The sequence below is a fragment of the Adiantum capillus-veneris genome, chromosome 8 (genome assembly GCF_014529385.1).
Source record: "Adiantum capillus-veneris isolate H3 chromosome 8, ASM1452938v2, whole genome shotgun sequence".
Classification (NCBI taxonomy): domain Eukaryota; kingdom Viridiplantae; phylum Streptophyta; class Polypodiopsida; order Polypodiales; family Pteridaceae; genus Adiantum; species Adiantum capillus-veneris.
Genome location: NC_140938.1, coordinates 37,802,010 through 37,828,569, shown reverse-complemented (window position 1 = coordinate 37,828,569; position 26,560 = coordinate 37,802,010). Strand labels below are relative to the sequence as shown.

Genomic DNA, 26,560 nt, shown 5'->3' with positions numbered 1-26,560 from the left:
ATCGAGCACTAAACCATATCACTATCAAAAACAGATTTCTTGTGCCTCTAGGTAGAATATCTGTTTGATAAGCTACAAGGCTCTACCTACTTCAATAGGATTGACCTTAAAAGTGGCTATCATCAGATAAGGATAGTCGATAAAGATATCCTAAAGAAATCATTCCGCACAATGTATGGTCTTTATGAATATCTAGTCATGCCTTTTGGCTTGACTAATGCACCAGCTATGTTCAATCGTCTAATCGAGAAAAATTTTAGACCTTACCGCAAATTCACTGGAGTGTTTTTTGATAATATCATCATCTACTCCAAGTCTTTGGAGGAACATAAGCAACATCTCCAAGTGATTTTTCAACAAGCTTTTTCTCAACAAAAAAAAAAAAGTGAAGTTTTCCTTCAAGAGATTCAATACCTAGGTCACATTATCTCTCAAGATGGTATCCGTATGGATCCATCGAAGTTAGGGGTAATAAAAGCATGGCCTGATCTAAGGAATCTACATGAGCTAAGAAACTCTTTTGGTATGTGTGCATACTATAGACGCTTCATAGCAAAATTCTCTCCAAAAATAGGACCACTACATGACTTAACTAAGAAGAACGTTAAGTATGTATGGACTACTAAGGAGAAAAATGCTTTTAATAAGCTCAAAGAAAAGCTTACCTCCCAACCAGTCCTCATGCTTTCGGATCTCTCAAAGCCATTTGAGGTCCAATGTGATGCTTGTGGTGATTGCCTTGGATCAGTTTTGCTTCAAGAAGGGCATGCCATAGCATATAAGAGTCGAAGGCTCAATATCGATGAACGAGTCTTGGGCATTTATGAGAAAGAGCTTTTAGCTGTTCTACATGCCCTAGACACATGGAAGCACTACTTATTGGGGACTCCATTTATTCTACGTACCAACCACCAAAGTCTCAAGTATTTCATGACGCAAACCAAGCTTTCCAACAAACAAATAAGGTTTTTTTTTTTGCGATTTAATTTCCATATTGGTCACGTTGCTGGTAAGCACAATCAAGTGGCCGATGCACTTTCACGCGATGATCAAAAGTTAATGCAGTGTCTATAGCTACTCACAATGATCTATCTTCTATGATAGATGAGTATGATACTGACCCTGACTTTAGAGACATAATGTCAGCCCTTGCTTTGGGGAAGAAAAAGGAACCATTTACCTTGCAGGATGGTTATCTTCTCCACGGTAATAGGCTATGTGTTACCCATTCCCTTCATGAGAAAGTTATGTATGAATCATATGCTCCTCCCTATGCGGGACATAGACATATTCAACCTACTCGACAAGGAGTAGAGACGTATTTCTATTGGCCTACCATGAAAGTGGACATACAAGAGTATGTTTCAAAATGCGTAGTATGCCAAAATACCAAATATGATAGAGGGAAGCAACCTGGATTACTCCAGCCATTGCCTATCCCAAATTCACCATAGGAGAGTATATCCATGGATTTCATCTTTGGATTACCCAGGTCTATCCACATGGGAATACGAGAATATGGACTATAGTCGACAGGTTTAGCAAACAAGCACACTTTATTCCTGTCAAAAAGACTATTAAGGCACACCAAATGACAACTCTCTTCATATCACAAATTTTCAAACACCATGGATTACCAACTTCCATCGTGTCAGATAGAGATCCTAGAATGACCAATAATTTTTGGAAAGGTCTCTTTGAAAATCTAGGAACAAGATTGAATTTGTCTTTGGCCTATCACCCACAAACGGATGGCCATAGTGAGATAGCCAGTCTTACGATACTCAATCTACTAAAGACTTATGTTATAGAAGTAGATCAACGCTGACAACGGAAAAAGTACTTACCTCTTGTAGAGTATGCCTACAGTAATACTGTACAAGCACCCTTTGAGATCATTGAGGGAAGACCTAAAAGTCCCTTGCTACTCAAAGTACATGGAATGTTTTCGTTGCCGATGAGTATAGCTGTGACCTACAAGAATCTTTTCAAAAGATTAAGGAGGCTATATCCATCTCTCAACAAAGGCAAAAAGTTGTTGCTGACAAGCACAGAAGGGCCTTAACGTTCAAAGAAAATGATTGGGTCTTACTTAAGTTTCCTAAGGCTCGATTGAGGCAAACAACGGGCAAAAATCCCACGGGCCATCAAAAGTATTATGCTAAGCTAGCAAAAAGATACTATGGTCCTTTCCAGATCTTGAAGCCTATCAATGAGACGGCCTACCAACTCAAGTTGCCCAACCATTGCCTCCTACACAATGCTTTTCATGTGAGCCTACTCAAGCCTTACAAAGGAGAGCCACCAAGTGAACCACTTATTGAAGACCCTCCCGAAGTTGAAGACCAAGAAGAGGTGCTACAACCCGAAGCTATCCTCCGGCATGAAGACAAGGTATTACGATATGGTAAGATTATCCGATGGTATCTTATTAACTTCAAAAATTATCCTTTTGAAGATGCTAGATGGATGCAAGGAATACAACTTAAGGATAGTATGAACCTTGTCAATGCTTACAATGCTACATTAGAGTAAGCAAATGTACAAATTTCTTTTAAATGACCCATGCTTTTGTCTTATAAGACTAGTTCTCTTTTTAATAGTGCACAAAGTTAAATAGTATGCATGCTTAGAATCATGTTTGTGATGACGATGTCTCTCAAACACCAAGTAGAATTTTTCACTCTACTTTGGGAGAATGAAATGGACTAAAGAGAAGAGATGCTTGCGGCATCTATTTCTCCCAAGCACCGAATAGATTGGTCATCCATCTTGGAAAGATGCCGTAGGATAAAAAGGGATCCTCTACCTACTAAGTAAGATTGACTAATGACTAAGGCTTTATCTCTTCTACCTCATAAGTCAAGGACGACTATGATTTCAAGAGAGAGGCAATGTCATAAAATCTAATATCTAACCAACCCAAATGATTTTCTCATATTAAACTGATCATTTAATGTGGAAGAATAAACGGGACCAAGGGTTAAGATATAGACATGTGCTTATAGATCTATCTCAACACGGGCCAATGGTAAAGGGGCCCAAATGAGAGATGGTCTATCAAAGAGCAAGTCTAACCAATGGAGCTTAAAGACCTTAGGGTTAGCTTCATTGAAGACCTCCAATAGTTAGTGTAAAAGTCCTTTGATCTTAGGTAAGCTAGGGCTGAGCTTCAGGTGGGAACCCGACCCAAGCTTAAGGTGCTTGAGGTGCTTGATGAGTAAGGTAATTGATGATTGAGATGCTTGAGGTTATTGAGGTGCTTGATGATTGAGATGCTTGAGCTGCTTGTCATGCTTGAGATGCTAGGGTTGTACTTGAGGTAGGAACCCGGTGCAAGCTTGAGGGGCTTAAGGGCCAAGCTTGTGGTGGGAACCAGGTCCAAAGTTGAGTGGCTTGAGATGTGCAAAAGTCGACACTAATCCCTACAATGAGGGGACGAGCCCTACAAGAGGGAGGATGAGAGAGAACACCCACACACTCACTCAAGGCAAGCTTGGTACAAAGAAAGCAAAAGGGACACTTGTTAATTTTCTCCTCATGTTGCCCTCATGGTGTGCCTAAAGCCTATTGGTTGGTCACCCAAGGGGTCCAATGATAATTTAGAAGATTTAATGATTTTTTTTTATATTTATCAAGTCCTCTCTCTCAAAGGGGAAAGGGGGACACTTGTCCCAAGGCTACCCTTGTTACTTGATTTACCTCCTGCTTGTGATTGGCTAGGCCTGGAGGGGTCCAATGAGATTCAAGCATGAGCTACAAGGGGGGGTTGACCAAGGAAGCTAGGGGCATGCTTGGGGGGTATACTCTCCCACACACACACACCCTCATTGTGTGAAGTGCAAAGTGCAAGAGCCCCCTCTCCTTCTCCAAGCAAGTAGAGAGGTTGAGAGCCTACACCAACCAAGAGCCATGCTTCAATGCTTAAGCTTGCCATCTTCTCCATCTTCATTACTATGCTATTATGTATGCTAGCAAGAAGAGTGATGATAAGTGAGGAATTAGTTCTTTCTCCTATGAAATGTTTCTTTTTCCTCTTCCCTACTAGCTCTCTCCACCTTCGAAGGTGTTTGAGGTCTTGGACTAAGGCTTGGGATAGTTAAAGCTTTCCACAAAGTTTATGTTATGCTCGTGATGCATGAAGCTTTCCATCTTCATTGCATCACCTAGGTCACAAGGAACACAAAGATTGTATTGTAACAAGTCTCTCTTGATGGTAGAAATCGAAATACAAATGCCTATTGGAGGGGGGACCGGCTCCACATAAATTCGATCCTCAACTGTTGTCATGTTCTCTAAATTCTCTCTCTTGCAAAAAGTATTATTCATGCTAAGTTAACTAATTGCTATGTGTATGTTGCGATCTTCAATCATGATCACCCGCTATGCTCACAAAGTAATTCCTCAAAAGTACTCTCTTTAATTTCCACTACTCTCAAGTTAATAGGCCAATTCCATTACATTGTCCTTTTGTTTAGCATAATCGTCAAAAATCCTATAAATATAAATATTGAGTGACCTTATTTTGATTTCATTTCTATCACATTTTAAGATGCAAATATAGTGAAAGTGTACATGAACAAATAGTGTGCACCTTATTGTACTAAACTGCTTATGCATTGTTGGAATTAGTTGATGATATATACTATTACCATGCTTGTGCACAAAATAAAGATAGAGATGCAAGTAGTGAGGCATCCAAAGAGCAACATAGATAAAAGGGTCAATCACATTCTTGATATTAAAAGAAAACCAACTCATCTCTTTAAGATTTGAAGTTCTCTTGGTATATTGAAAACTATGATCCCTAATCTTTTCACAACTCCACTTTTAGACGTGAAAAGTTTTATGATTATACAATATAGCAATTATGGGTCTTTATTTTTAAAAACTTACTTACTTACCCAGTTTCTACTTATGAACTTGATAGCACTTTTGTCAATCCTAGGTAGACCAAAGAAAAGACGTCCTTTCTACTATATAAGAGGTTATGATGTGCACTACTATCATGTCTTGCTCAACAAGAAAGACACAAGGATAGCAGCAAGTAAGAGACTGAAGCACAAACATTGAATCCAATTGTGTTCCCATTTTTAAAATCAATTCTAGAACTCACTCTATTTTCAAATGAATTTTTACGACTGCATTGACTGCTCTTAGCTTTCATCTCTTCATACCATGCTAACCTATCTAATCTATATAATCAAGCCTAGTAGCATTGTTAGACCAAGATAGACCAAAATGATGACCCTCAAGTTTGTTTAGCACCTCATGAAAAATAATGTCTATGAGAAACTCCCAAGCTTAGAATCAAAGAATGCCTTGCAACATCTTAGAATATGTCAAGAGGTTGTGTCATGCATTACTTTTTAGAGATGCAATAGACTATACATGTAAGAATTGAGTATTGATAGTGCTCCATGTGGAAGAGGAGATAACCCTATGAGAATAGAGGCAATGTTTCTTTGACCAAAGCAATGTGGTGATCACATACTAATTGGTCATAAAAGTGATTGGCAAGTCTTTTTTTAAACTACATAAGTCATCCTTAGTTAAGGGTTGGATTTGGGTGCATCTCTCGACCATTGGATAAAGCTTGCGGATTAGCCACATGGCAAGCTAATGATGACAAACTTTTCTTTTTATGGGCAGTTTTTTTGCAATTAAGGAGCGAACCCCTAACATGAACAAGGATAGTTCTACTATGCATTATGAATCTGTTGGCGTGCCCATGACTTAGTTATCTAGTACAATAGTCAATAACTATGCCTCGCGTGACCATTACCTCAAGGAGATCCGCACAGGCGTAGCTCAACCCTAGCACGATGAGATCAACAAACACTGCTTCCATTTTCCAACTCTGCTAATCAGGGTTGAAAACCCCTCTCTTCTACCCTCGCGTTTTGACACGCAGCCCAATTCCTGCACGAAAAATGCTACTTGCTTTAATTATGTCGAGCCAAGATAGCTAACAACAGACGGAGGTTCTACCCCCGTTCGTGTGAAACTGCCCCAAGTTGTAAGGACTTTGGGTTGAATTCTTGAGTTTTCTACAAGACTGCTCCAAAGCAGGCGCTAGTCGTTTCAAGTTTGAACTTTGGGAGACCAGGCCAGGCCATGACCGGCCAAAAAGGTTGGCACTTTTTCTGTCGATTGTGAAAGATAGCTGGACCCTGGTTGAAAGGAGAGTGAAATGGGCTTTTGTGTATGTTCAGGAGATGGGTGTTTCCCGAACAGTGAAAATTGTGATAGAGAAGACTCAAGAGTCCACAATGCGCAGCTTCAAGCTCTCCCCTAGCTAGAGGTATGGTGTTTCATCCCTGTAATAAAGCAACAATGTCAATATAGTGGCAATGTGCAAAAAAGATCCTGCGACTATGCTTACATTAAGTCAGTTCAGTAAGTTGTTGTTGTTGTTGGGCTGTGGCATTGCTCTTGGCTGGTTCACCATTGGATGCTTGAGCGACTGTTTGCCACCTGATTCCATGGAAAATGCCTGGCCAACCCTCCCTCTCAACTGGACACTGGTTGTCCGAGACTGCGTTGGCAGCAAGTACGCAGTTGTCGAGGGGGCTGAAACTGCATTTCTCCGATTGTTGGAATCCACCAGCCTGCAATTCCAGCTCTTGCTCTGGAGCAATAGACAAGATTTCAGTGTTACCTTCCTGTCTGTTGTCTTCCCACGGGCTATCGCCACCGTGGCCCAACATGTGCCTGTCTGGACTGCCAATGTCCACTCCCCTGTCAATGCTGATGCTTCACTTACAATGAACTCCTCTGGCACACTGTTGCTCATTGATGGCAATGGCACCATCGTGTGGGCTGCTGGAAAGGGCACAATCAGCATGGAGCTTCAAAACACGGGCAATCTACGGCTATACAACTCTTCCAATCAAACTGTTTGGCAGAGCTTCCTCTATCCAACAGACATGCTTGTGCCAGCGCAGCCATTGGTCCCCGGTATGCAGCTGACAAGCAATTCTTCAGTTTACTCTGCATCCATGAACAAAGGTGGAATGGTTTTCTCCCTCTCCAAATTCAACCCCCGCCCCGTCCCATACCGGATTATCACATTCAACTCCTCATTCAGCAGGAATTACTCAGAAGCCCTTGTTTCACCTTGCCCTCTTAGTATTGAGGGGATCAATGCCATTCTTTCCTCTGACGACCTCGAATTTAGAATGGTGGCTCCCTGTGTCAAACTCAGCATTCCAGCAGCCTCCACACCATATTATGTGAGATTGAATAATGATGGAAGCTTCCATGCTTACACAGATTATGATTACTTGGATGGCGTTGAGCATGACGCAGATCTGCAGCTCGATCAAGCACTGGGTGTACAAACCTCTCTAGAAGAGCCGTGGATGCAATGCGTGGATCCCGAAGCTTGTGGTAGATACAGCATTTGCTCTCCCGCAGCCACAGAGAGGCATGAAAACCAGTCATCGACAATATGCCACTGCCCAAATGACAATATGTTCCAGTCTGAAGACCCAACTAAAGGCTGTGACCTAGCAATTCCCCTGTCTCTGCAATGCAATAATTACACATTTCAGAACCAGCAGCTCATTGAATTTGAAAGCATTACCTTTGTTCCCATGCTTATTGGTGGTTGGAACAACAACACTCAGACTGTTGAGGACTGCAAGCAGCTTTGCAGATCAAACTGCTCTTGTGCTGCTACATTCTATGATCACTCTACCTCTCTGTGTTTCCCTGTGGAGACAGTAATGACTCTCATGAATGTCAGTGATTCAAGATACTCTGCTTTTGTCAAAGTTGTAACAGCGTCGACCACGGCAATGACCACAAATTCTGTTCCGGCTCCTTCAGCGGGCAAGAGAACTTCAGATCTTGGCCGCTTGATTCCTTCCATTGTTATTCCAACAGTTTTTATGCTCACTTGCTTGGGCTTTGCAGCTTGGTTTGTCGCAGCTAAGCTGAGGTCTCGCTACAATGATCAAGAATCAAACCCTGAAGATGAAGAGATCTTGACAATAGCAACAAGATTACCACATAGGTTTTCTTACAGAGAGTTGGAGTTGGCAACAGAAGGCTTTTGCCAGAGGCTTGGTACTGGAGGGTGTGGTTCTGTGTACGAAGGAGTACTAGCTGATGGCAGAAAAGTAGCTGTCAAAAAGCTAGAGATTTTGAGCCATGGTCCCAAGCAGTTCCTCGCCGAAGTGGTTGCAATGGGCAGAATAGACCATCTCAACATCGTTCGTCTGCTTGGATTCTGCTCAGAGGGCTCCAGAAGATTGCTCGTATACGAGTTCATGACCAATGGCTCTCTGGAGAAGTGGCTCTTCGTCGATGAGCGCCCGGGCGGCAACTTCCTGAGCTGGGATCAGCGTCTCAGGGTTGCGATGGGCACAGCTAGTGGGCTTGTCTATTTACATGATGAATGCACAGACCCTATCTTGCACTTGGACATAAAGCCCCAAAACATTTTGTTGGATGCTCAGTTTGTACCGAAAGTGGCAGATTTTGGGTTATCGAGGCTGACAGACAGAGCAGCCTCGCATGTGATGACCGGAGTGAGGGGAACTCCTGGCTACATTGCGCCAGAGTGGCTGTTGCATTCAGCAGTGACGAGGAAGTGCGATGTATACAGCTTTGGGATGGTTCTACTGGAAATAGTTGGGGGCAGGAAAAACACTCGCATATCGCAGTTGGAAGACAATGAGGCAGATGATTGGTATTTCCCAACATATGTAACTCGCAAGTGCGGGGAAGGGAAGGTTTTGGAGGTAGTGGATAGGCGCCTGCGGCAGGATGCATCGTTTGTTGATGAGCAAGCAAGAAGGATGATCATGGTGGCTTTATGCTGCATTCAGGAGGATCCCATCTTGAGACCTGGGATGACCCAAGTTTTGAAAATGCTGGAGGGGAGTGTGGAGGTAGTGGTTCCTCCTCTTATTATGCATGTGCAATAGCTTTTTTTTTTGGGGGGGGGGGGGGGGGGGGGGGGGGGGGAAGGCACTATGTAATCATGTTAATGTATAACGTGAGTTTAAAAAGAGCGGTTTTAAAATGCAAGAAATTTAAACAATTTAACATAGATACATTAAAATAAGAGGTTTTTATATTCAATTTTGAAAAAAATTCATTCAGACATGTTCAAAGAGAAATTCTTTTTAATAAGCCCGAATGCATGTTATATATGGGAGTACTGAACTATGAACCCCCCGAGGCAATAGCTCATATTGCTGCTCAGAGCCACGATTCACGAAGAAATTACAAGATTTGAAGGGCTGAAACCAGGTCTAAAATAAAGGAATTAGCCCAAACCTATGTGGTTTTTGAAGATACTAGCTGGTAGTTTTACATGTATCCCCCATGTTTTTGCGACACTGCTATGCAACGGTATGCACACACAGCGACCATTCCAAAGACAAAAGAGAATGCGATTGGGGAACTAGTAGCTCCAAAATATGGAAGATGAGGAATCCAATGAGCCAGTAAGAGCCAATTCCTATGGGGATCTATCATCTATGTCCATACAATTCAAGCATGTATACCTATGTGATTTGTGTGCCTCGGGTAACCACCCTTGCTATTTCATAACTGTGTATTGTTCTTATGTTTACAACCCAACTTTTGGAGAGAAGAATACTAGTTTTCCATCTCTTTTTCCTCCTCCTTTTTTCTTGTGTGTCTTGGGGATATTAATGTTATGCCGCCGATGTGACATCATTTGATGTCATGGACATCATCTTTGCATATTAACACAACCTTAATTTAGAGCCGAGTCCCGCTGTGTGGATCATGATTTAGTATGTTTAAGGCCTCAATTTGTAAAATAGTAGTCCCACTAGCGAAGCTTTTTGGGTAAGTAGTTACTCAAAATAGGAACGGGGAGAACATGTGCTTCATCTAAAAGTAAGGAGGAAGAATTCTCATTGGTTAGTCAAGTGCCATCTCTCCTAATACAAAGAAATTCACGTATATTACTTATATCACTAGGATTTAGAAAGATGTTCCCTTCACCTTGTTAAATCAATATGAAGAGAGCGGGACACCTATTTTAACTAATTTTATAAATACCACTATTCATATAGGGTGACCCGCCTCTTATTTCTCCAACTAAGCAAGCATCCGATCCTTGCTGGGAGTTTATACACTGTAATGCGCACTATAAAAGACCTGGTTCTTTCGAATGCCTTGTCCAAGTACTCATGAAGGCCTGTATTACTGCAAAAACAAAATGAGGACCCCTAAAACATCAATGAATTTATAGCCTAAGGATACAAAAAGAACCAATTTATTCAAGAGGGACGAACTGAAAATTGCCCAATTCATGCACGAAAACTGCTGCTTGCTTTAATTAGATAGCTAACAACATACGGAGGTTCTACCGCCGCTCGTGTTAAACTGCCCCAAGTTGTAAGGACTTTGCGGTGAATTCTACAAGACCGCTCCAAAGCAGGCGCTAGTCGTTTCAAGTTTGGGAGACCAGGCCAGGCCTTGACCGGCCAAAAAGGTTGGCACTTTTTCCGTCGATTGTGAAAGATAGCTGGTTGAGAGGATAGTGAAATGGGCTGTTGCATATGTTCCAGGAGATGGGTGTTTCCCGAACACTGAAAATTGTGATAGAGAAGACTTAAGAGTCCCGAATGCGCAGCTTCAAGCTCTCCCCTAGCTAGAGGTATGGTGTTTCATCCCTTGATAAAGCAACAATGTCATAGTGGCAATGTGCAAAAAGATCTTGCCACTATGCTTACATTAGGTCAGTTCAGTAAGTTGTTGTTGTTGTTGGGCTGTGGCATTGCTCTTGGCTGGTTCACCATTGGATGCTTGAGCAACTGTTTGCCACCTGATTCCATGGCAAATGCCTGGCCAAGCCTCCCTGTCAACTGGACACTTGTTGTCCGAGACTGCGTTGCCAGCAAGTATGCAGTTGTCGAGGGCATTTATCCGATTGTTGGAATCCACCAGCCTGCAATTCCAGCTCTTGCTCTGGAGCAATAGACAAGATTTCAGTGTTACCTTCCTGTCTGTTGTCTTCCCACGGGCTATCGCTGTCCTGGCCCAACATGTGCCTGTCTGGACTGCCAATGTCCACTCCCCTGTCAATGCTGATGCTTCACTTACAATGAACTCCTCTGGCACACTGTTGCTCATTGGTGGCAATGGCACCATCGTGTGGGCTGCTGAAAGGGCACAATCGGCATGGAGCTTCAAAACACAGGCAATATACGGCTATACAACTCTTCCAATCATACTGTTTGGCAGAGCTTCCTCTATCCAACAGACACGCTAGTGCCAGCACAGCCATTGGTCCCCGGTATGCAGCTGACAAGCAATTCTTCAGTTTACTCTGCATCCATGAACAAAGGTGGAATGGTTTTCTCCCTCTGCAAATTCAACCCCCGCCCCGTCCCATACTGAATTATCACCTTCAACTTCTCATTCAGCAGGAATTACTCAGAAGCCCTTGTTTCACCTTGCCCTCTTAGTGTTGAGAGCACCAATGCCATTCTTTCCTCTGACGACCTCGAATTTAGAATGGTGGCTCCCTGTGTCAAACTCAGCATTCCAGCAGCCTCCACACCATATTATGTGAGATTGAAAAACGATGGAAGCTTCCATGCTTACACAGATATGATTACTTGGATGGCGTTGAGCATGACGCAGATCTGCAGCTCGATCAAGCACTGGGTGTACAAACCTCTCTAGAAGAGCCGTGGATGCAATGCGTAAATCCCGAAGCTTGTGGTAGATACAGCATTTGCTCTCCCGCGGCCACAGAGAGGCATGAAAGCCAGTCATCGACAATATGCCACTGCCCAAATGACAATATGTTCCAGTCTGAAGACCCAACTAAAGGCTGTGACCTAGCAATTCCCCTGTCTCTGCAATGCAATAATTACACATTTCAGAACCAGCAGCTCATTGAATTTGAAAGCATTACCTTTGTTCCCATGCTTAACAACAACACTCAGACTCTTAAGGACTGCAAGCAGCTTTGCAGATCAAACTGCTCTTGTGCTGCTACATTCTATGATCACTCTACCTCTCTGTGTTTCCCTGTGGAGACAGTAACGACTCTCATGAACGTCAGTGATTCAAGATACTCTGCTTTTGTCAAAGTTGTAACAGCCTCGACCACGGCGATGACCACAAATTCTGTTCCGGCTCCTTCAGCGGGCAAGAGAACTTCGGACCTTGGCCGTTTGATTCCTTCCATTGTTATTCCAACAGTTTTTATACTCACTTGCTTGGGCTTTGCAGCTTGGTTTGTCGCAGCTAAGCTGAGGTCTCGCTACAATGATCAAGAATCAAACCCAGAAGACGAAGAGATCTTGACAATTGCAACAAGATTACCACATAGGTTTTCTTACAGAGAGCTGGAGTTGGCAACAGAGGGTTTTTGCCAGAGGCTTAGTGGTGGAGGGTGCGGTTCTGTGTACGAAGGAGTAGTAGCTGATGGCAGAAAAGTAGCTGTCAAAAAGCTAGAGATTTTGAGCCATGGTCAAGCAGTTCCTCGCCAAAGTTGTTGCGATGGACAGAATAGACCATCTCAACATCGTTCGTCTGCTTGGATTCTGCTCAGAGCGCTCCAGAAGATTGCTCGTATACGAGTTCATGACCAACGGCTCTCTGGAGAAGTGGCTCTTCGTCGATGAGCGCTAGAGCGGCAACTTCCCGTCTCAGGGTTGCGATGGGCACAGCTAATGGGCTTATCCATTAGCTTATCTATTTACATGATGAATGCACAGACCCTATCTTGCACTTGGACATAAAGCCCCGAAACATTTTGTTGGATGCTCAGTTTGTGGCAGATTTCGGGTTATCGAGGCTGACAGACAGATAGACTTAGCACATGAGGCCGGACTGCCGCCGTGCGACGGCTCCTTTATTCCAAGAATATACTCCGGTCGGCCGACGATATTGAGCACATGATAGTCAGTCGGCGCCCAATTGGTGGCCGGTCGTTAGGCCGCCGGAGGATTTGAGCACATGGATAGTGGCCGGACGGAGACAATAAGCCCTTGATCTCCCTAAAAAATATTTACTGAGTTTCTTTTTTTTTTTGTAGTTGCGTAGACGCGTGCTACGGGGGGAATCCATTCCGTCAAAGTCACCTCGGATTTGAACCAAGCCCCTCCACAGGCCATGCACAAATTCTCCTCGAAGGTTGCCCAAGCCTTTCAAGGATATAATGCTTTTTTCTTTTTTTAAATGCCATGCAAGTATACGTCAATCAAACAGCACACACAAACAAACAGTGAAAAACATGAAGCCATAAAACAACGCAAAACAAGTATATGAATCAAGCACATGATACAGTATGCACACACGTAGAAACATGCAACAATGCAAAAATAAAAAAGCGTATCGTCAGATCTAGCTATTCCTGCAGAACACACAAAAAAACAAGTCAGTTTGATTCATCCAATCAGAGCACACATAAAGATTTGCGCTCTCAATTTTGCGCGATTCGCCTATTGAAATCCGTATATATAACTGTGCGCATTCTAAGGCCTGCTGCCCGCGGACGCTTCATCGCACGCCACCTCAAGGCCTCCTCCGCATTGGGGTGTGGGTCGATTTGCTCCAAAAGGCTCTGGTTCACCCTTCAATTGCACAAAATTATTCAATACGCAGCAAGCGCTAATAATCAAGGGAGCAAAGGGAAGATTTACATTGAGGTCGCGGAGAATGCGCCATCGGTTTTTTAATATACCAAATGCATTCTCAACCTTAACCCTACCCTTCGTAATATGTCTATCAAAAACATTCTTTTGTGGCAGGTCTTGTCCAACTTTGGATTTATAAGCTTTGAGAAGAAAACTCGTTGGCTTATACGCTGAATCCCCCACAATATACGGCCTCACTCTCAAGCCGCTCACTTCTAGAAGAGGCGTATTTAAAACCTCGTTCTGCTTCATTTGAGCATATATTGCAGACCCCTTGAAGACTGTGGAGTCGTGTGTGCCTCCTGGTGCACTACAAACCACATTCCAAAATATTTTTCTGGAGTCAACAATGCCCTGAAGAAGAATGCTGTGGAATCCATGGCGACTAACATACTGTGCAGGAAAAAAGTCGCCCTGAGGCTTACGTGTAAGCTTTATGGGAGTGCCATCAACTGCACCACACATGTTCGGTAGGTCCGTAATGTCCTGAAAATCTTCTATGATCTTTGCTAATCGCCTTCCCGAAGGCGTCTCTAAGTGGGTCCGGACAAGCATCTCCTGAGTGGTGAGTGCCCTAATGATAAGGTTGGTGTACTTTCTAATGGTAGAATCTCCCATCCCAAATAATTGACATAATGTTCTTGCAGAATGGCCATGTGCAAGTCTCCATAGCACGCAACCAAGTGCTTGATCAGCTTGGATGGGAACCCTAGACCATCCATGCACATCAGGACATGGGAGATGGGGCAAGATCAATTCTTTTAGCTCATGAAATGCCTCGTAAGACATCCTATAATACATCCTAAAAATAGCTTGACAGTTTAGTCGCCCTGATGTCCAAATAGCTGAGTGGATGACATTCCAAAATGTCACCTGCCTAGGGAAGCACCACCACATCCGTGGCTCCATCCCAACTAAACCATCCTCTATCAAACCAAACATGGATGCAATGCAACAGACTACACAACCAATCAAACAATAATACATAGACTGCATTCTATGCCTCCTACGATCCTGCCCTGGGTCTTCCTCACTAGGGGAAACAAGATGCAAATTTAGCAACAACAAAAGAAGCAGTTCAGCTGCATCATTATCATCCATCCTACATTTCCAAAAACAAAATAACGCAGTCAAAAATAATACCAAGCAAAACTCTAATTCCATTTAATTCCTCCCTCCCTCACTCCCTCCCTCAAAAACAATTTTACGGCGATTAGTAAGATACCTTGGGTTTGGTGACAATCTTTGCGAGGTCCAGTTGAAATTTTATGTACATCTCCATTCGTCGAGCCTCCTCGTCCATCCTGAGCTTCAACAATCTTTCCTCTTGGGCAGCCCGCTCCTTCTCGCAGTCTTTCATTGTTTGAGCCATCCCTTTCATCCCCTCCCCGAGCACTTTGACAATAGATCCTAGCGATGTGCGTTTGGGCTCTTTCACTTTTTGCCCTTTAACTCCAGGAAGGTTATCGACTTGAGGGATTCGTGTTGCATCCCCCGCATCCACTGCGCCTGCCACACTCGCAATCTCCTCTACAATAGTCTCACCCTCGCCTCGACCCTCGCCCCCTGTCTCCCCACCAATCTCTCCCTCCCCCTTATCCTCTCCATCATTGCAGCCATCTCCCTGTTGAGTGCCCTGACTCCCTGCATGAGTGCTTTGCGAGCTAGCACTATCAAAGGCTCCGGGAATTCCCACACATCGTGGAGTGGATGACCACAAAGTGTCGACCACCTCGAAGTATTCCCATGTGGACCTTACCCCCCCAGTGGTTGTTGTTTTAGATTTTTCTTTTTTATATTTTTTTCTAAGAGTGTCTATGCGGTTCCTGACCTGCTCTGCCGTAAAGGTGCCAGTTATCTCATTGTTTAATTGCAATGTAACTTCGTCCCAGTCTTTCGATCTCAAATTGCCTTTGTTCACATGAGACCATCGATCTTCGTAGTGTTTAAGCAAGGTCGATGTTGCGGTCTCGTCCCACACTGATATCGCCACACGAGGGCGTTTAGCCCCCTTGGTCGACTCACTAGATGAGGTCACAGGAGGACACAATGGAACAATAGATGGGACAGTGGACAGAAGAGAAGGCCTAACATTCAATACGGGAATGGTCATAGAAGCCCCCATGCGAGGAGGCCTGAAGCCTTAGGGAATCAACTGTGAAACTGATGTAGGTTGGGGTCTTGGGCGTATGAAGGAAACACCCGGGACAACACTCGGCTGGAAAGGGATGGTCGGCTGGCTCAATCCTTTGTTCTCAATTGATTGACCCTCACTCAATGAGCCCCCCCAACCATCCTCTTGAAGCAACTGCATAAACCCTAGGTCTTCGTTCATTTGGGTTTCAGACATTGTTTCGTTACCACCTAATCCACTAGTCTCTCTCGAAGGAACACTCTCTTGGCTGTCTAACCCTCCCTCATTAACTCTACCCGTTCGTTGACCACCCCTAGGTCGCTTCGGGATGCATGCATTGTAGTGACTCATTGGATTTTGGCCTGCAAATATCCATTCACCGCTTTAAGAAGGAATACATGCATTTCAGTTATTGGGAGACCCTCCTCTAAAACCAAAAGACAATCTATTGAAATACATGCTCTCTATTTAGTTTTTTTTTGTTTTTCTGGAAATGCATAACATAGTACTCTTAAACTAAGCAATACTCCTTGAGGTGCACTACTGTGTGTGCAAGAAATGCACAAAAGACGGTCTTTGGAAAAGCATTAAACAATTAAACTTGAGGTGCAATACTCTTTGAGGTGCACTACTGTGTGTGTGTAAGAAATACAGAAAAGACGTTTTCTGGAAAAGCATAAGTGTGTGTGTGTGTGTGTGTGTAATCCCCAAGCAAAGCGTGTGTTGTTGAATTTTGGGGGGGGGGGGGGGGGGGGGGGGGGGGGGTTTGAAATACCTTCGCTTGAGCCAATTAAACAAGGGCTCGTGATGTTGTCGAAACGCAGAGCTGCTGGATATGAGCGAAACGCAGCAGGTGTGGAGGACCGAAACGCAGTTGCTGAATATAGCCGGCACCGGGATTCGTAGCCGTTGCGCTTATTAGCTTTTGATTGGCCAGCCATATTTGGCTTGGCTGGCTGGAGTGGGAGAGGCCAAACTCCTCTCGGCGAGCGGCCAGCATAAAACGGCCTGCCACATCATTAAAAATGGTGCCGGCGGAGCCTTTTTAATGATGTGCTCACTAGAAGAGCAGCCTCGCATGTGATGACCGGAGTGGGGAACTCCTGGCTACATTGCGCCAGAGTGGCTGTTGCGCTTTGGGATGGTTTTACTGGAAATAGTTGGGGGCAGGAAAAACACTCGCTTATCGCAGTTGGAAGACAATGAGGCAGATGATTGGTGTTTCCCAACATATGTAACTCGCAAATGCGGGGAAGGGAAGGTTCTGGAGGTAGTCGATAGGTGCCTGCGACATGATGCATCATTTGTTGATGAGCAAGCAAGAAGGATGATCATGGTGGCTTTATGGTGCATTCACGAGGATCCCATCTTAGGCTGTACTGAACCGGCGGAAGAAACAAGCCTTTCTAAATCTGCCGCCGCTTAGTGTGAACAATGTGGAGGAGGAAAAGTGAAAAACTGAAGGGGACTCAGAGAGGCCATCGACTCTTCTGAGGGGGGGGGTCAGAAAAAAAATTGAGGGCCCGGTGGAAGAGTGCCTCAACTCCAACCAATTAAATTTCAACACGGAGGATCAACGCCCTTTTCCATTTTTCTTTCGCCGCCTAGTCTGAACCCACTCTAAGGACTTGGGATGACCCAAGTTTTGAAATTGTTCGAGGGGGGTGTGGAAGTAGTGGTTCCTCCTTTTGTAATGCCTTTACAATAGCTTCGAGTGGGGTGCACTATGTAATCATGTTAATGTATAACGTGAGTTTGAAAGGAAATGCAAAAAATTTAGGCAATTTAACATAGACACATTAAAATAAAGGGGTTTTATATTCAATTTTGAAAATAAAATAAAATAAAGAATCATTTTATTCATTCAGACATGATAAAAAAGGGATTTTTTTTAGTATCTTCCGAACGCACATTATATAGGAAGGTACTGGACGGAAAGAATTCTCATTAATTAGTCAAGTTCCATCTCTTCTAATACAGAGAAATTTATGCATATTACTTGTATCACTAGGATTTAGAAAGATGTTCCCTTCACCTTGCAAAATCAATATAGAGGAAGCGGGACACCTGTTGTAACTAATTTTATAAATACCACTAACATATAAACCAATAGGGTGACCAAGCTCTTATTTCTCCAACTCAACAAGTATCCCATCCTTGCTAGGAGTTTATACACTGTAATGCGCACTATAAAAAACCTGGTTCTTTTGAATGCCTTGTCCAAGTACTCATGAAGGCCTCTATTAGTGCAGAAACAAAATGAGGACCCCTAAAAAAATCAACGAGTTCACAGCTAGGATACAAAAAGGAACCAATTTACTCAACAAGGACGGACTGATCAAGTATGGTCCATTTGAAATTTGTCCATATGCTTACATATTCATGAAGCTTCTCCTAAGTAATGCGCATGAGTTTTTGTTTCTCTAGTAAGTTTTTGTGCCTACTCAAGACTATACTTTGAAAGTTTAGGAGCATTATTAAGTGTATCTATGTTTGAGTATTTATCCAAAGCAAATGACTTTGAAACCAGACATCATATCATATGTAGGAGTTAAGTTAGTTTTATGGTATATTTTCCTATTTTTTATCGACCATTGTTGCTGAGTTTAGGTGGGCATCCTATTTGCGAGTTTTCGATTTTCTCCCCCATTTTATGTGTCGTGGTTTACTTGACGTGGATCGGGAAATTTTGTAGGCTCCATATATATAGGGAAAGGGGGGTGCTCTCATGTTAACAATTGCGTAGAGCCTTGTACTCTCTTGTGTTAGCAAACTTTTGCCCTCGCAGGGTTGTCCGCTCTTCCTCTCCATCTTCTCTCTCTCTCTCTCTCTCTCTCTCTCTCTCTCTCTCATGCCCTAGCTCATTCATTGAAACCTTGACCACTTATGCCACATTCTACGAGCACAACTAGTGGATCTAAATATCCATAGCCAAGGGTAGCTCAATTATAATGCAACAAAGCAGGAGAAGAAAAGCCTCATCCAAAAATCCATTCTTGTCATGTTAGAAAGGGAGATTGAAAGATTTCAAACTTTTTGGAGCCAAGAAGATAGTGAAGGAGGTTTTAGTGTAGCATGCTTACATGCACAAGGATCTTCACCTTTGTCCTAAGAGCTCAAATCTTACTTTGCACACAGCTAATTATAAGTGATTCATATATACATTATTTCCACTTTGTTTTGACTTGTTTGTGGTTCTTTGCTCCTATGATTATTATATTTTTGTGCTTATTTCGTGTTACTATGCTTATTATAGACCTCTATCCCTCAAGCATAGAGGATTGGTAGCCAGTGGAGTGTGTGATAGATATTTTGGATGTGTTGTATGGATCCATTGGTGAAGAGCTTTACAAAGAGAGAACTCATGGGTCTCTGACAGAAAAAGGAATACTTTTTTGTCATCATTTTTATGTTCCAAAAAAAACCATGCAGGATTGGCTACTCTCTCCAAGCTTGCCTTGCGTGATTTTAGGAGTGACCATTACCAAGCTCAACAACAAGTGAAAGCTATAGGTGCAAGATCTTTTATGAAATCTAGAAATGTTCAAAATCTAACATCGCAAGCAAGCAGAGCAGAGTTTCAATTTTTATACCGATCATTGTATTTGTGGAATTTTTTGCAAAGGTAGATGTAAAGGTGTCTAGAACAATGATGTCAGTTAAGTTCTTAGATAGTGAACATGTATTAAAATTTGTGGATGAAGGTTGGGCTCAAAAAATAGTGAATGGAGTCCTTTGCAAAGTGCAATCTAGCTCCATTACCTGTAAATATAGGTTTTATATCCAAAACTTTGTTATATCATTTTTTATAGAGTCAACATCATCACGTGGGGTGTGACTTGGTCCCTTTAAATCAAAACATGGATGATTTTAATGAGAACTCCATCCAGAACATTGATGTATGGATGAGCTGTGAACACTAGGCAAGATTGAAGTTAAGAACCAATTGCACATTGCACCAATTGAGGTAGGACTTACACAATGAGGAGATAGACTTGCCTATAGCTTTTGCTTTTCAGTTAGTTGGAAAGAAGGTGTGTAGCTAATAATTTCTTTCTTTCTACCATTCTTTGCTTCTGTGAGTCATAATCTTTGCTTCTTGGCTTGCATGTCTCAAGGAGGGTTGAAAATAAATTTCTATGCCAAGAAGTTCCAAAAGAAATTGTGCACCTTTTTCCAAGCTAAAACTTGCTACTTATTTGGAGCCCTACTAACATATCAATACTATTTGCATATTGTATCAATTGTTGCTTACAACTAACATTTTGTTCATAATATATTTATGTCAATGACAATTACTTGTTTGGTGCAAATGTCTCATCTTATTGGTTTCCATTCCCATTTGTTTGGTGTTCCACTGTCATGCCCTCAATATTGTATGACTTTTGTATGGTCAAAACAGTAAAGTGCATTCTTGTCATCCAATTACTTCACAAGAATATAAATAGCTCAACCCAATTTAGGATAGGCCAAGAGATATGGGTAAGGATTCTAAATCCTCTTCCTCACTTATTGTGAGCAAGAAGTTCTTTGAAGAAGTTAGTCACCATGAAGCCATTGGGATTGACACTTCTCAACAATGAAGGGAGTTGAGCTTCAATCTATGTAAGCTCCTTTATTTCTAGCTCCTCCCCGTGACTTTCATCTCCTCCCCTTCCTCCTCCATGATCTCCTTAATCACCACTTTAGGCTCTTTTGGTTTTCATGATGGAGGTATGTTGAGGATGTTGAAGGTTTTGTCATTGTGTAGAGGTACTGGTTCAAAATTTTTGTTGAATCTATACCTTAATCTTCTCAAGATAATCATATCTCTGTCTATTAGGGTGACCCTATGAGAATGGGATGCACATATGTATCCATATTGAAGAGCTCTAAAAAGTCTTTAGTGGTTTCTTGCATATAGTCCAAGGCACCTCTTGTCCACCTCATATCAATCTTAAACTGCTTGCTAAATGCTTGTAGAGCCTTTGAAAAGTAGTTTAGGAATTGCAACTGTAAGGGCCTTCCGTGCTATCCTAATCTCCCTCAAGCATTTCACCTTTTGTGAAAATCTCCTCTTCTTTACAAGTGGGGACCTAATATCAACTCCCTTTTTGATTGATTGCTTTATGGGTGCAACACTTTTCCCTTTCTTTGAGCTCTCACCTTTAGATGGGTCATCAGGAGCTCCTTTGACATCTCTTGGTTTGATATCGTCTTTATGGACTTTCCTTGCAGTTTGTTTGCTAAAGCTCAAGCCTATAAATATATAGAAAATATAGCACAATACTATATTTGCATATGAGCAACAATGGATTAAAAGTTTCAAAACAAAGCTAGTGTCCCCCTGGTGCAAAAAAAGAGTAGTAGGATACTAGCCAATTTTCATGCAAGGGGGACACGTCTTGGAATTTTTTTTTAAAAAAGACGTGTCCTCCTTGCATGAAATATTTGTGCAAGGGGGACACATGTTTTAAACCTTTGTGAAAAAAGATGTGTCTCTCCTTGCACGAAATATGAGTAGTCGAAGGTTGACTACTCATATTTCACGAAAGCTAGTGTCCCCCTGGTGCAAAAAAAGAGTAGTAGGATACTAGCCAATTTTCATGCAAGGGGGACACGTCTTCGAATTTTTTTAAAAAAAGGACGTGTCCTCCTTGCATGAAATATTTGTGCAAGGGGGACACATGTTTTAAACCTTTGTGAAAAAAGATGTGTCTCTCCTTGCACGAAATATGAGTAGTCGAAGGTTGACTACTCATATTTCACGAAATATGAGTAGTCGAAGGTTGACTACTCATATTTTGTGCAAGGAGGACACATGTCTAAAATCATTGTGAAAAAAAGATGTGTCTTCCTTGCAGGAAATGTGAGTATTCAAAGACTACTCTGACTACTCATATTTCGCGTAAGATGTGTCCTCGTTGCATGAAATATGAGTATTCGGAGGCTAGTCCGCCTACTCATATTTTATGCAAGGAGGACACATGTCTAAAAATTTTGTGAAAAAGGACGAAGATCTGTCCTCCTTGCGTGATATATGATTATTCGGAGGCTAGTCTGACTACCCATATTTCACGCAAGAAGGAAACCACATTTTTGAAGATTTTGAAAAAAAAAATAAAGATGTGTCCTCCTTGCGCAAAATAAAAGTGGGCTAGTATGACTACTCAATTTTCACACAAGGGAGACACGTCTTCATCTTACGAGTCCAAATTCATATGGAGCTATGTAGCATGCAAGGCTTTAAAGACGATATTCAACAGTAGTTAGTGCCAATGTCAAAACCCCGCTACAATTTGACCTTGTGATACGTGTAGAATTGAATTTATTGTTAAGGATATGAAGTATCCAAAAACATAGAAGAAATAAGGCGGAGAAAAAGATGTTTGGGTGCGTTCTCCTCTTATAAAGCAGTGCACAAATGTCTATACAAAATTTGATTTTGCACAAATTAAAAGGCATAAATTTAATCATTTTGCATGGATTTGACTGTTGCACACCAATAGTGAGGCTTATAATTACATGCTGTATATAGCCCAAAATTCCTATAAAGCTTTTTTTTTTTCTCAATCTTCTCTACTTTGCCAAAATTTCAAGTGTGACTTTCAATCCACAATGATACTTAGAGGACATAAGGGAGTGTTTTTTCCATTATTTCCTTAAAATATTCACTTTCTTCAATGAACTTGTGTCCTCTCTAGTCATAAGTCCATCCCAACTTGCTAAAATTGTGCAAGGAGGACAATTTTTGGACTATAAACCTTTTTCAACTTTGTCCAACTTGTGTTCTGCTTGCACAAAATGTGTGTATATAGATGGCTCTCTGTGCATTGCATTTTTGCATAGGGAGGACACATCTCTTGATTGAACTTGTGTCCTCCCTATGCAAATTGGTGTGTGTATTGGGGGGGGGGAAGACACATGTTGGGAGTATAGGGTTTTGATCGAGTTTTTTGAACATGTGTCCTCCTTGCGTGAATTTTTTGTATACGGATGGCTCTCTATGCATAGCATTTTCACGTAGGCTGGACACATGTGTTAAATACATAATTGCTTAAGGTGGGCACCTTTCATATGTATATAGTTGCTGAATGTCATGTGGTATATATCGTCGATTGCTTTTTGTCTTTTTACTTAAAAGGAGTCTAGGAGAAAGAGTTTGGAAGGCATGAAGATTGAAGAGGTTGAAGAGACAAGTGATAATAGGTCGATGGACCTTCTCTACCAAATCAAGTAGTTATCAATGTTTGCCTATGTCATAGAAATATTTAATGTTCTCTTCCAATTGGAGAGATTTCTTGAAGGCTTCAACAATGAAATTTCAGACTTTCAAAATATTTTTACTAACCTTACAAAGGAGTAAACGGTTGGCAACTTTGTACACTTTTATGATATTTTCAAAGTAGCAAACTTAACAAAGAGCACATGGGGCCAAGAAGCTGGCTTTACTCCAAAATGAATGGAAGAAGATTCATAACCCTTGTGAGTGGCACATGGAAAGTATGGTTGTAAACTTGTGGTTGAAGACACATTGCATTTTGCTAATTTTAGGTCTTATTCCAAGAGAGGAAGGAGAGTCCAAGCCCCTACAAAACACAGTGCTGTGAATGGCATAGATGTTGAAGAAACACTTAAAGATTTCAAAGAAGAAATTGAGAGCTCCAAAGCAAAGAGATTTTAATGGATGTGGAAAAGTTCAAGGCAAGGAACATCACCAATAGTAGAGGGGATTCCATTCATATTCCTGAGGAGAGCTTGATCCCTTGCTATGCACAACGACCATGCCCCCCTTACAAGATAAACACTAAGGAGTATCCATTGTGCACAACAACCATGGACATTTATACAAGATAAACACTAAGGAGGATCTGCCACTACATGATATACAAAATCTCTTTGATCTAAGAGAGGACTATTCCCTTGCTATTTTGGCAGAGTGGGCTAAGCATGATAAAGGCTTTGTGGACTACAACACACCATGTTCATTATCATTGCTTGATACAGAATTTGAAAAGTTCATTGATTAGTCTCATGGAATACAACACCAGTATCATTATCATTGCTTGATAATGATATCAAGTTTGTGGACCAGCACACCATGTCCATTATCATTGCATGTACTAAATGTTGTTCAAAGGTATAAAGAGCAAGGGCTTCCCAAAGAAGAGAAGTTCCATCAAATTCAAAAAAAATTGTAGATAGAGCACATGGGCAAATAAGTTCCAAGCGAGACATAAGAGAAAAAACCAAGCTTTTCCATAGACCTCTGAAGAGAGGACCTTTTTGAAGATGATGGAAACCCTAAAATAAAACAATTTTTTTGTAAGCACATTGTTTAGGCTAATGAAACTTTGTTTTCTTTAACTAATTTGAGGTTTTTTTCACACAGATTGATCTTGTGGGAATGTGGTTTTCAAGCGAGCTTGAGGGAGTAAGCTTTGGAGGGATAAAATTTTGCCTCAATTATGAGAGCAGCCATCAAACTTAGCCAGAGCGGTCCACGGTCCACGTGTCGCTCAATGCTGCTCGCAACCAGCTACCTGTAGCTCAGTGCCTCCCATTCCCATCACATTGTCTTCTACCCCCCCTCCCCCCCCCTCTCTCTCTCTCTCTCTCTCTCTCTCTCTCTCTCTCTCTCTTTGTGTGCAAACTGTAAACAACTTTGTCTCTTCTCCTCCTTGTGTCTCCCCCCTTTTGAACGTGTGTGCATGTGTGTTGTGTGTGTGTGTGTGTGTGTGTGGCGGGGGGGGAGGGGGGGGAGGTCCCTTAGCATGTGGCTCCACCACACATCATCAGACAAACCCCTAGCTTGCCAAACTCAAATTATTGGCCGCCATCTCTCTAAAAAGCCACTATTTCCCTTTTACTTACTATGAAACTAGACTTCTCCTACTCTCTCTCTCTCTCTCTCTCTCTCTCTCTTTGCCTTAGATCACCACCACCATCATTCATTGCACAAGATAAGGTTCCCTCTATCCTTACCATCACACAACCCCCCCCCCCCCCCCCCCCCCCCCCCCCCCCCCCCCTTCTCTCTCTCTCTCTCTCTCTCTCTCCCCAAACCCCCCTTCACATTGTCACCATCATTCATTGCACCTAGTGGCCTATTCAACATAGCATGCAACCTCTCTCAAATTGTTTCTCTTTTCATTCTCTCTCTCTTCTTGTTCTCTCTTCCATCTCCTATATAAGTCTCCCTTGCTTTTTTTTTTTTTGTCATTTCATTCAAGTGAAGCTTAAGGAAGTACTATAAAAGGTAAGGTTCTCTCTCTCTCTCTCTCTCTCTCTCTCTCTCTCTCACATGATGAGAAAGATAGAATCAAAGGGAGATTGCAGCTTGCAACCGTTGATCTTTTCCCACACTCACTCTCTTAATAATGTCCAACTTCCCGCAACAATGACGTTCTAAGAGTTTAATCTCAAAACTTCTTTAGCAAAACTTCTCAAAGAAATACATGTGTTGCTCTTCCCACATCACCACGTGGTAGTTCCCTTTCCTCTTATAAGAGGGTACTCACCATTATAAACATTAGATGGCAAGACCCACTCATTCTAATCAATTTAAATTGCCACGTGGTAGCATTGGAGGTTTTGCAACATGGCAACTAAGGAAGGCTAATTTAATGAGGTTCTCTCTCGTTTTTCGTGTTGCAGTGTTCAAATCAGTTTTTTTTTGGCTAAGAACGAAGAAAACCTACACATGGAATTTTTTTGAGGTAAACAGATGTAACTGAAGGATTTTACACCAAAATTCTTTAAAATTTGGAGGTTCTTTCACCTTCAAAGATAAATCTCAAAATTCGCACGAGGGACTACATAACAAAACCTACACTTTCTTTTTCGCACTATAGTGCCAGTCCACCACCTACTAAAGGCTAAGAGAGAGAGAGATCCCATAGGCCTATTCATGTCCTATTTTGCTTCATCACCCACTACACGTACTCTGATGAGGATGGGGGGGCGAGAGAGAGAGAGAGAGAGAGAGAGATTGGGGAGGGAAAATTTATCATTACAGGGCTATCATCATGTAGCGTCACAGTAGATTGAGACAATCGTGTAAATCATAGATCTTCCTCTTTGGATTGTTTGTACAACATTCCTCTCTCCTCGTCTTCTTTAATTGTGCGCAAGAAAAATTTCCACATTTTCAAATGGTTTATCAAGCTTCATCAATATTCTTGGAGTCTCATTTCATGGATGGCGGTATTGACGTCTTCCTCTCTTATACCAAGGCTTTGCCAACTTTGTCACATCCAGTCTCTGACTTCTATGTACGTTGTGAATTTGAAAATAGCTACTTCAATGGTCAATTGATACTAGGATTATCATTTCCATGCCTTGAAAACTAAATAAAGATGCGAGTGATTATAATGTTACATGTGTGCATGTGTATGTGTGTGTGTGTGTGTGTGTGTGTGTGTGTGTGTGTGTGTGTGTGTGTGAGAGAGAGAGAGAGAGAGAGAGAGAGTGTGTAATAGGATTATTTTTTCAATTTCTTAAAGTTAGAAAGAATGCAATAGGTTAGATATTTTGTTAAATATGGTTTAAAAGATTGTTGAATAGTTTATGAGATAGAGAGTATTAGTCATACACAAATGAGTTCTAGATATCTAGGGAGAAAATATATTCTCTTCAAAATACACGAAAGATGTATTTAGTATTAATTATTGAATAAAAGATAATTTGGCATGTAGATTGTAAAGTAAACATGTAGTCAAAATTGTTGTTATCATCAATAACAATGTTTTATTTTTATGTGTTTTAGCTTAAAATACATGGACAAACTTAAAATAATTTGAAA

The 26,560-nt window shown here is 41.9% G+C and overlaps 3 protein-coding genes and 1 pseudogene across 3 annotated transcripts; 2 read left to right on the top strand and 2 right to left on the bottom strand.

Annotated features, from left to right (window-relative positions):
* The first annotated feature begins 5,914 nt into the window (after nucleotides 1–5,914).
* On the top strand, nucleotides 5,915–8,938 carry LOC147451985 (G-type lectin S-receptor-like serine/threonine-protein kinase SD2-5). Its single transcript, XM_086517830.1, has one exon. The coding sequence runs from the start codon at nucleotides 6,354–6,356 to the stop codon at nucleotides 8,934–8,936; it is 2,583 nt and encodes an 860-aa protein (XP_086373956.1). The 5' UTR covers nucleotides 5,915–6,353; the 3' UTR covers nucleotides 8,937–8,938.
* Nucleotides 8,939–10,254: 1,316 nt separating this feature from the next.
* Nucleotides 10,255–15,768, bottom strand: LOC147451984 (uncharacterized). The gene is made up of 2 exons (XM_086517828.1): nucleotides 14,869–15,768; nucleotides 10,255–11,855 (listed from the first exon to the last, which is right to left on the bottom strand). Exons 1-2 carry the CDS (start codon nucleotides 15,766–15,768, stop codon nucleotides 11,838–11,840), a joined length of 918 nt encoding a protein of 305 aa, XP_086373954.1. The 3' UTR covers nucleotides 10,255–11,837.
* On the top strand, nucleotides 10,651–17,558 carry LOC147451982 (G-type lectin S-receptor-like serine/threonine-protein kinase SD2-5; annotated as a pseudogene).
* LOC147451983 (uncharacterized) lies at nucleotides 15,787–16,858 on the bottom strand. Its single transcript, XM_086517829.1, has 2 exons — nucleotides 16,553–16,858; nucleotides 15,787–16,139 (listed from the first exon to the last, which is right to left on the bottom strand). Exons 1-2 carry the CDS (start codon nucleotides 16,716–16,718, stop codon nucleotides 15,787–15,789), a joined length of 519 nt encoding a protein of 172 aa, XP_086373955.1. The 5' UTR covers nucleotides 16,719–16,858.
* Nucleotides 17,559–26,560: the final 9,002 nt, after the last annotated feature.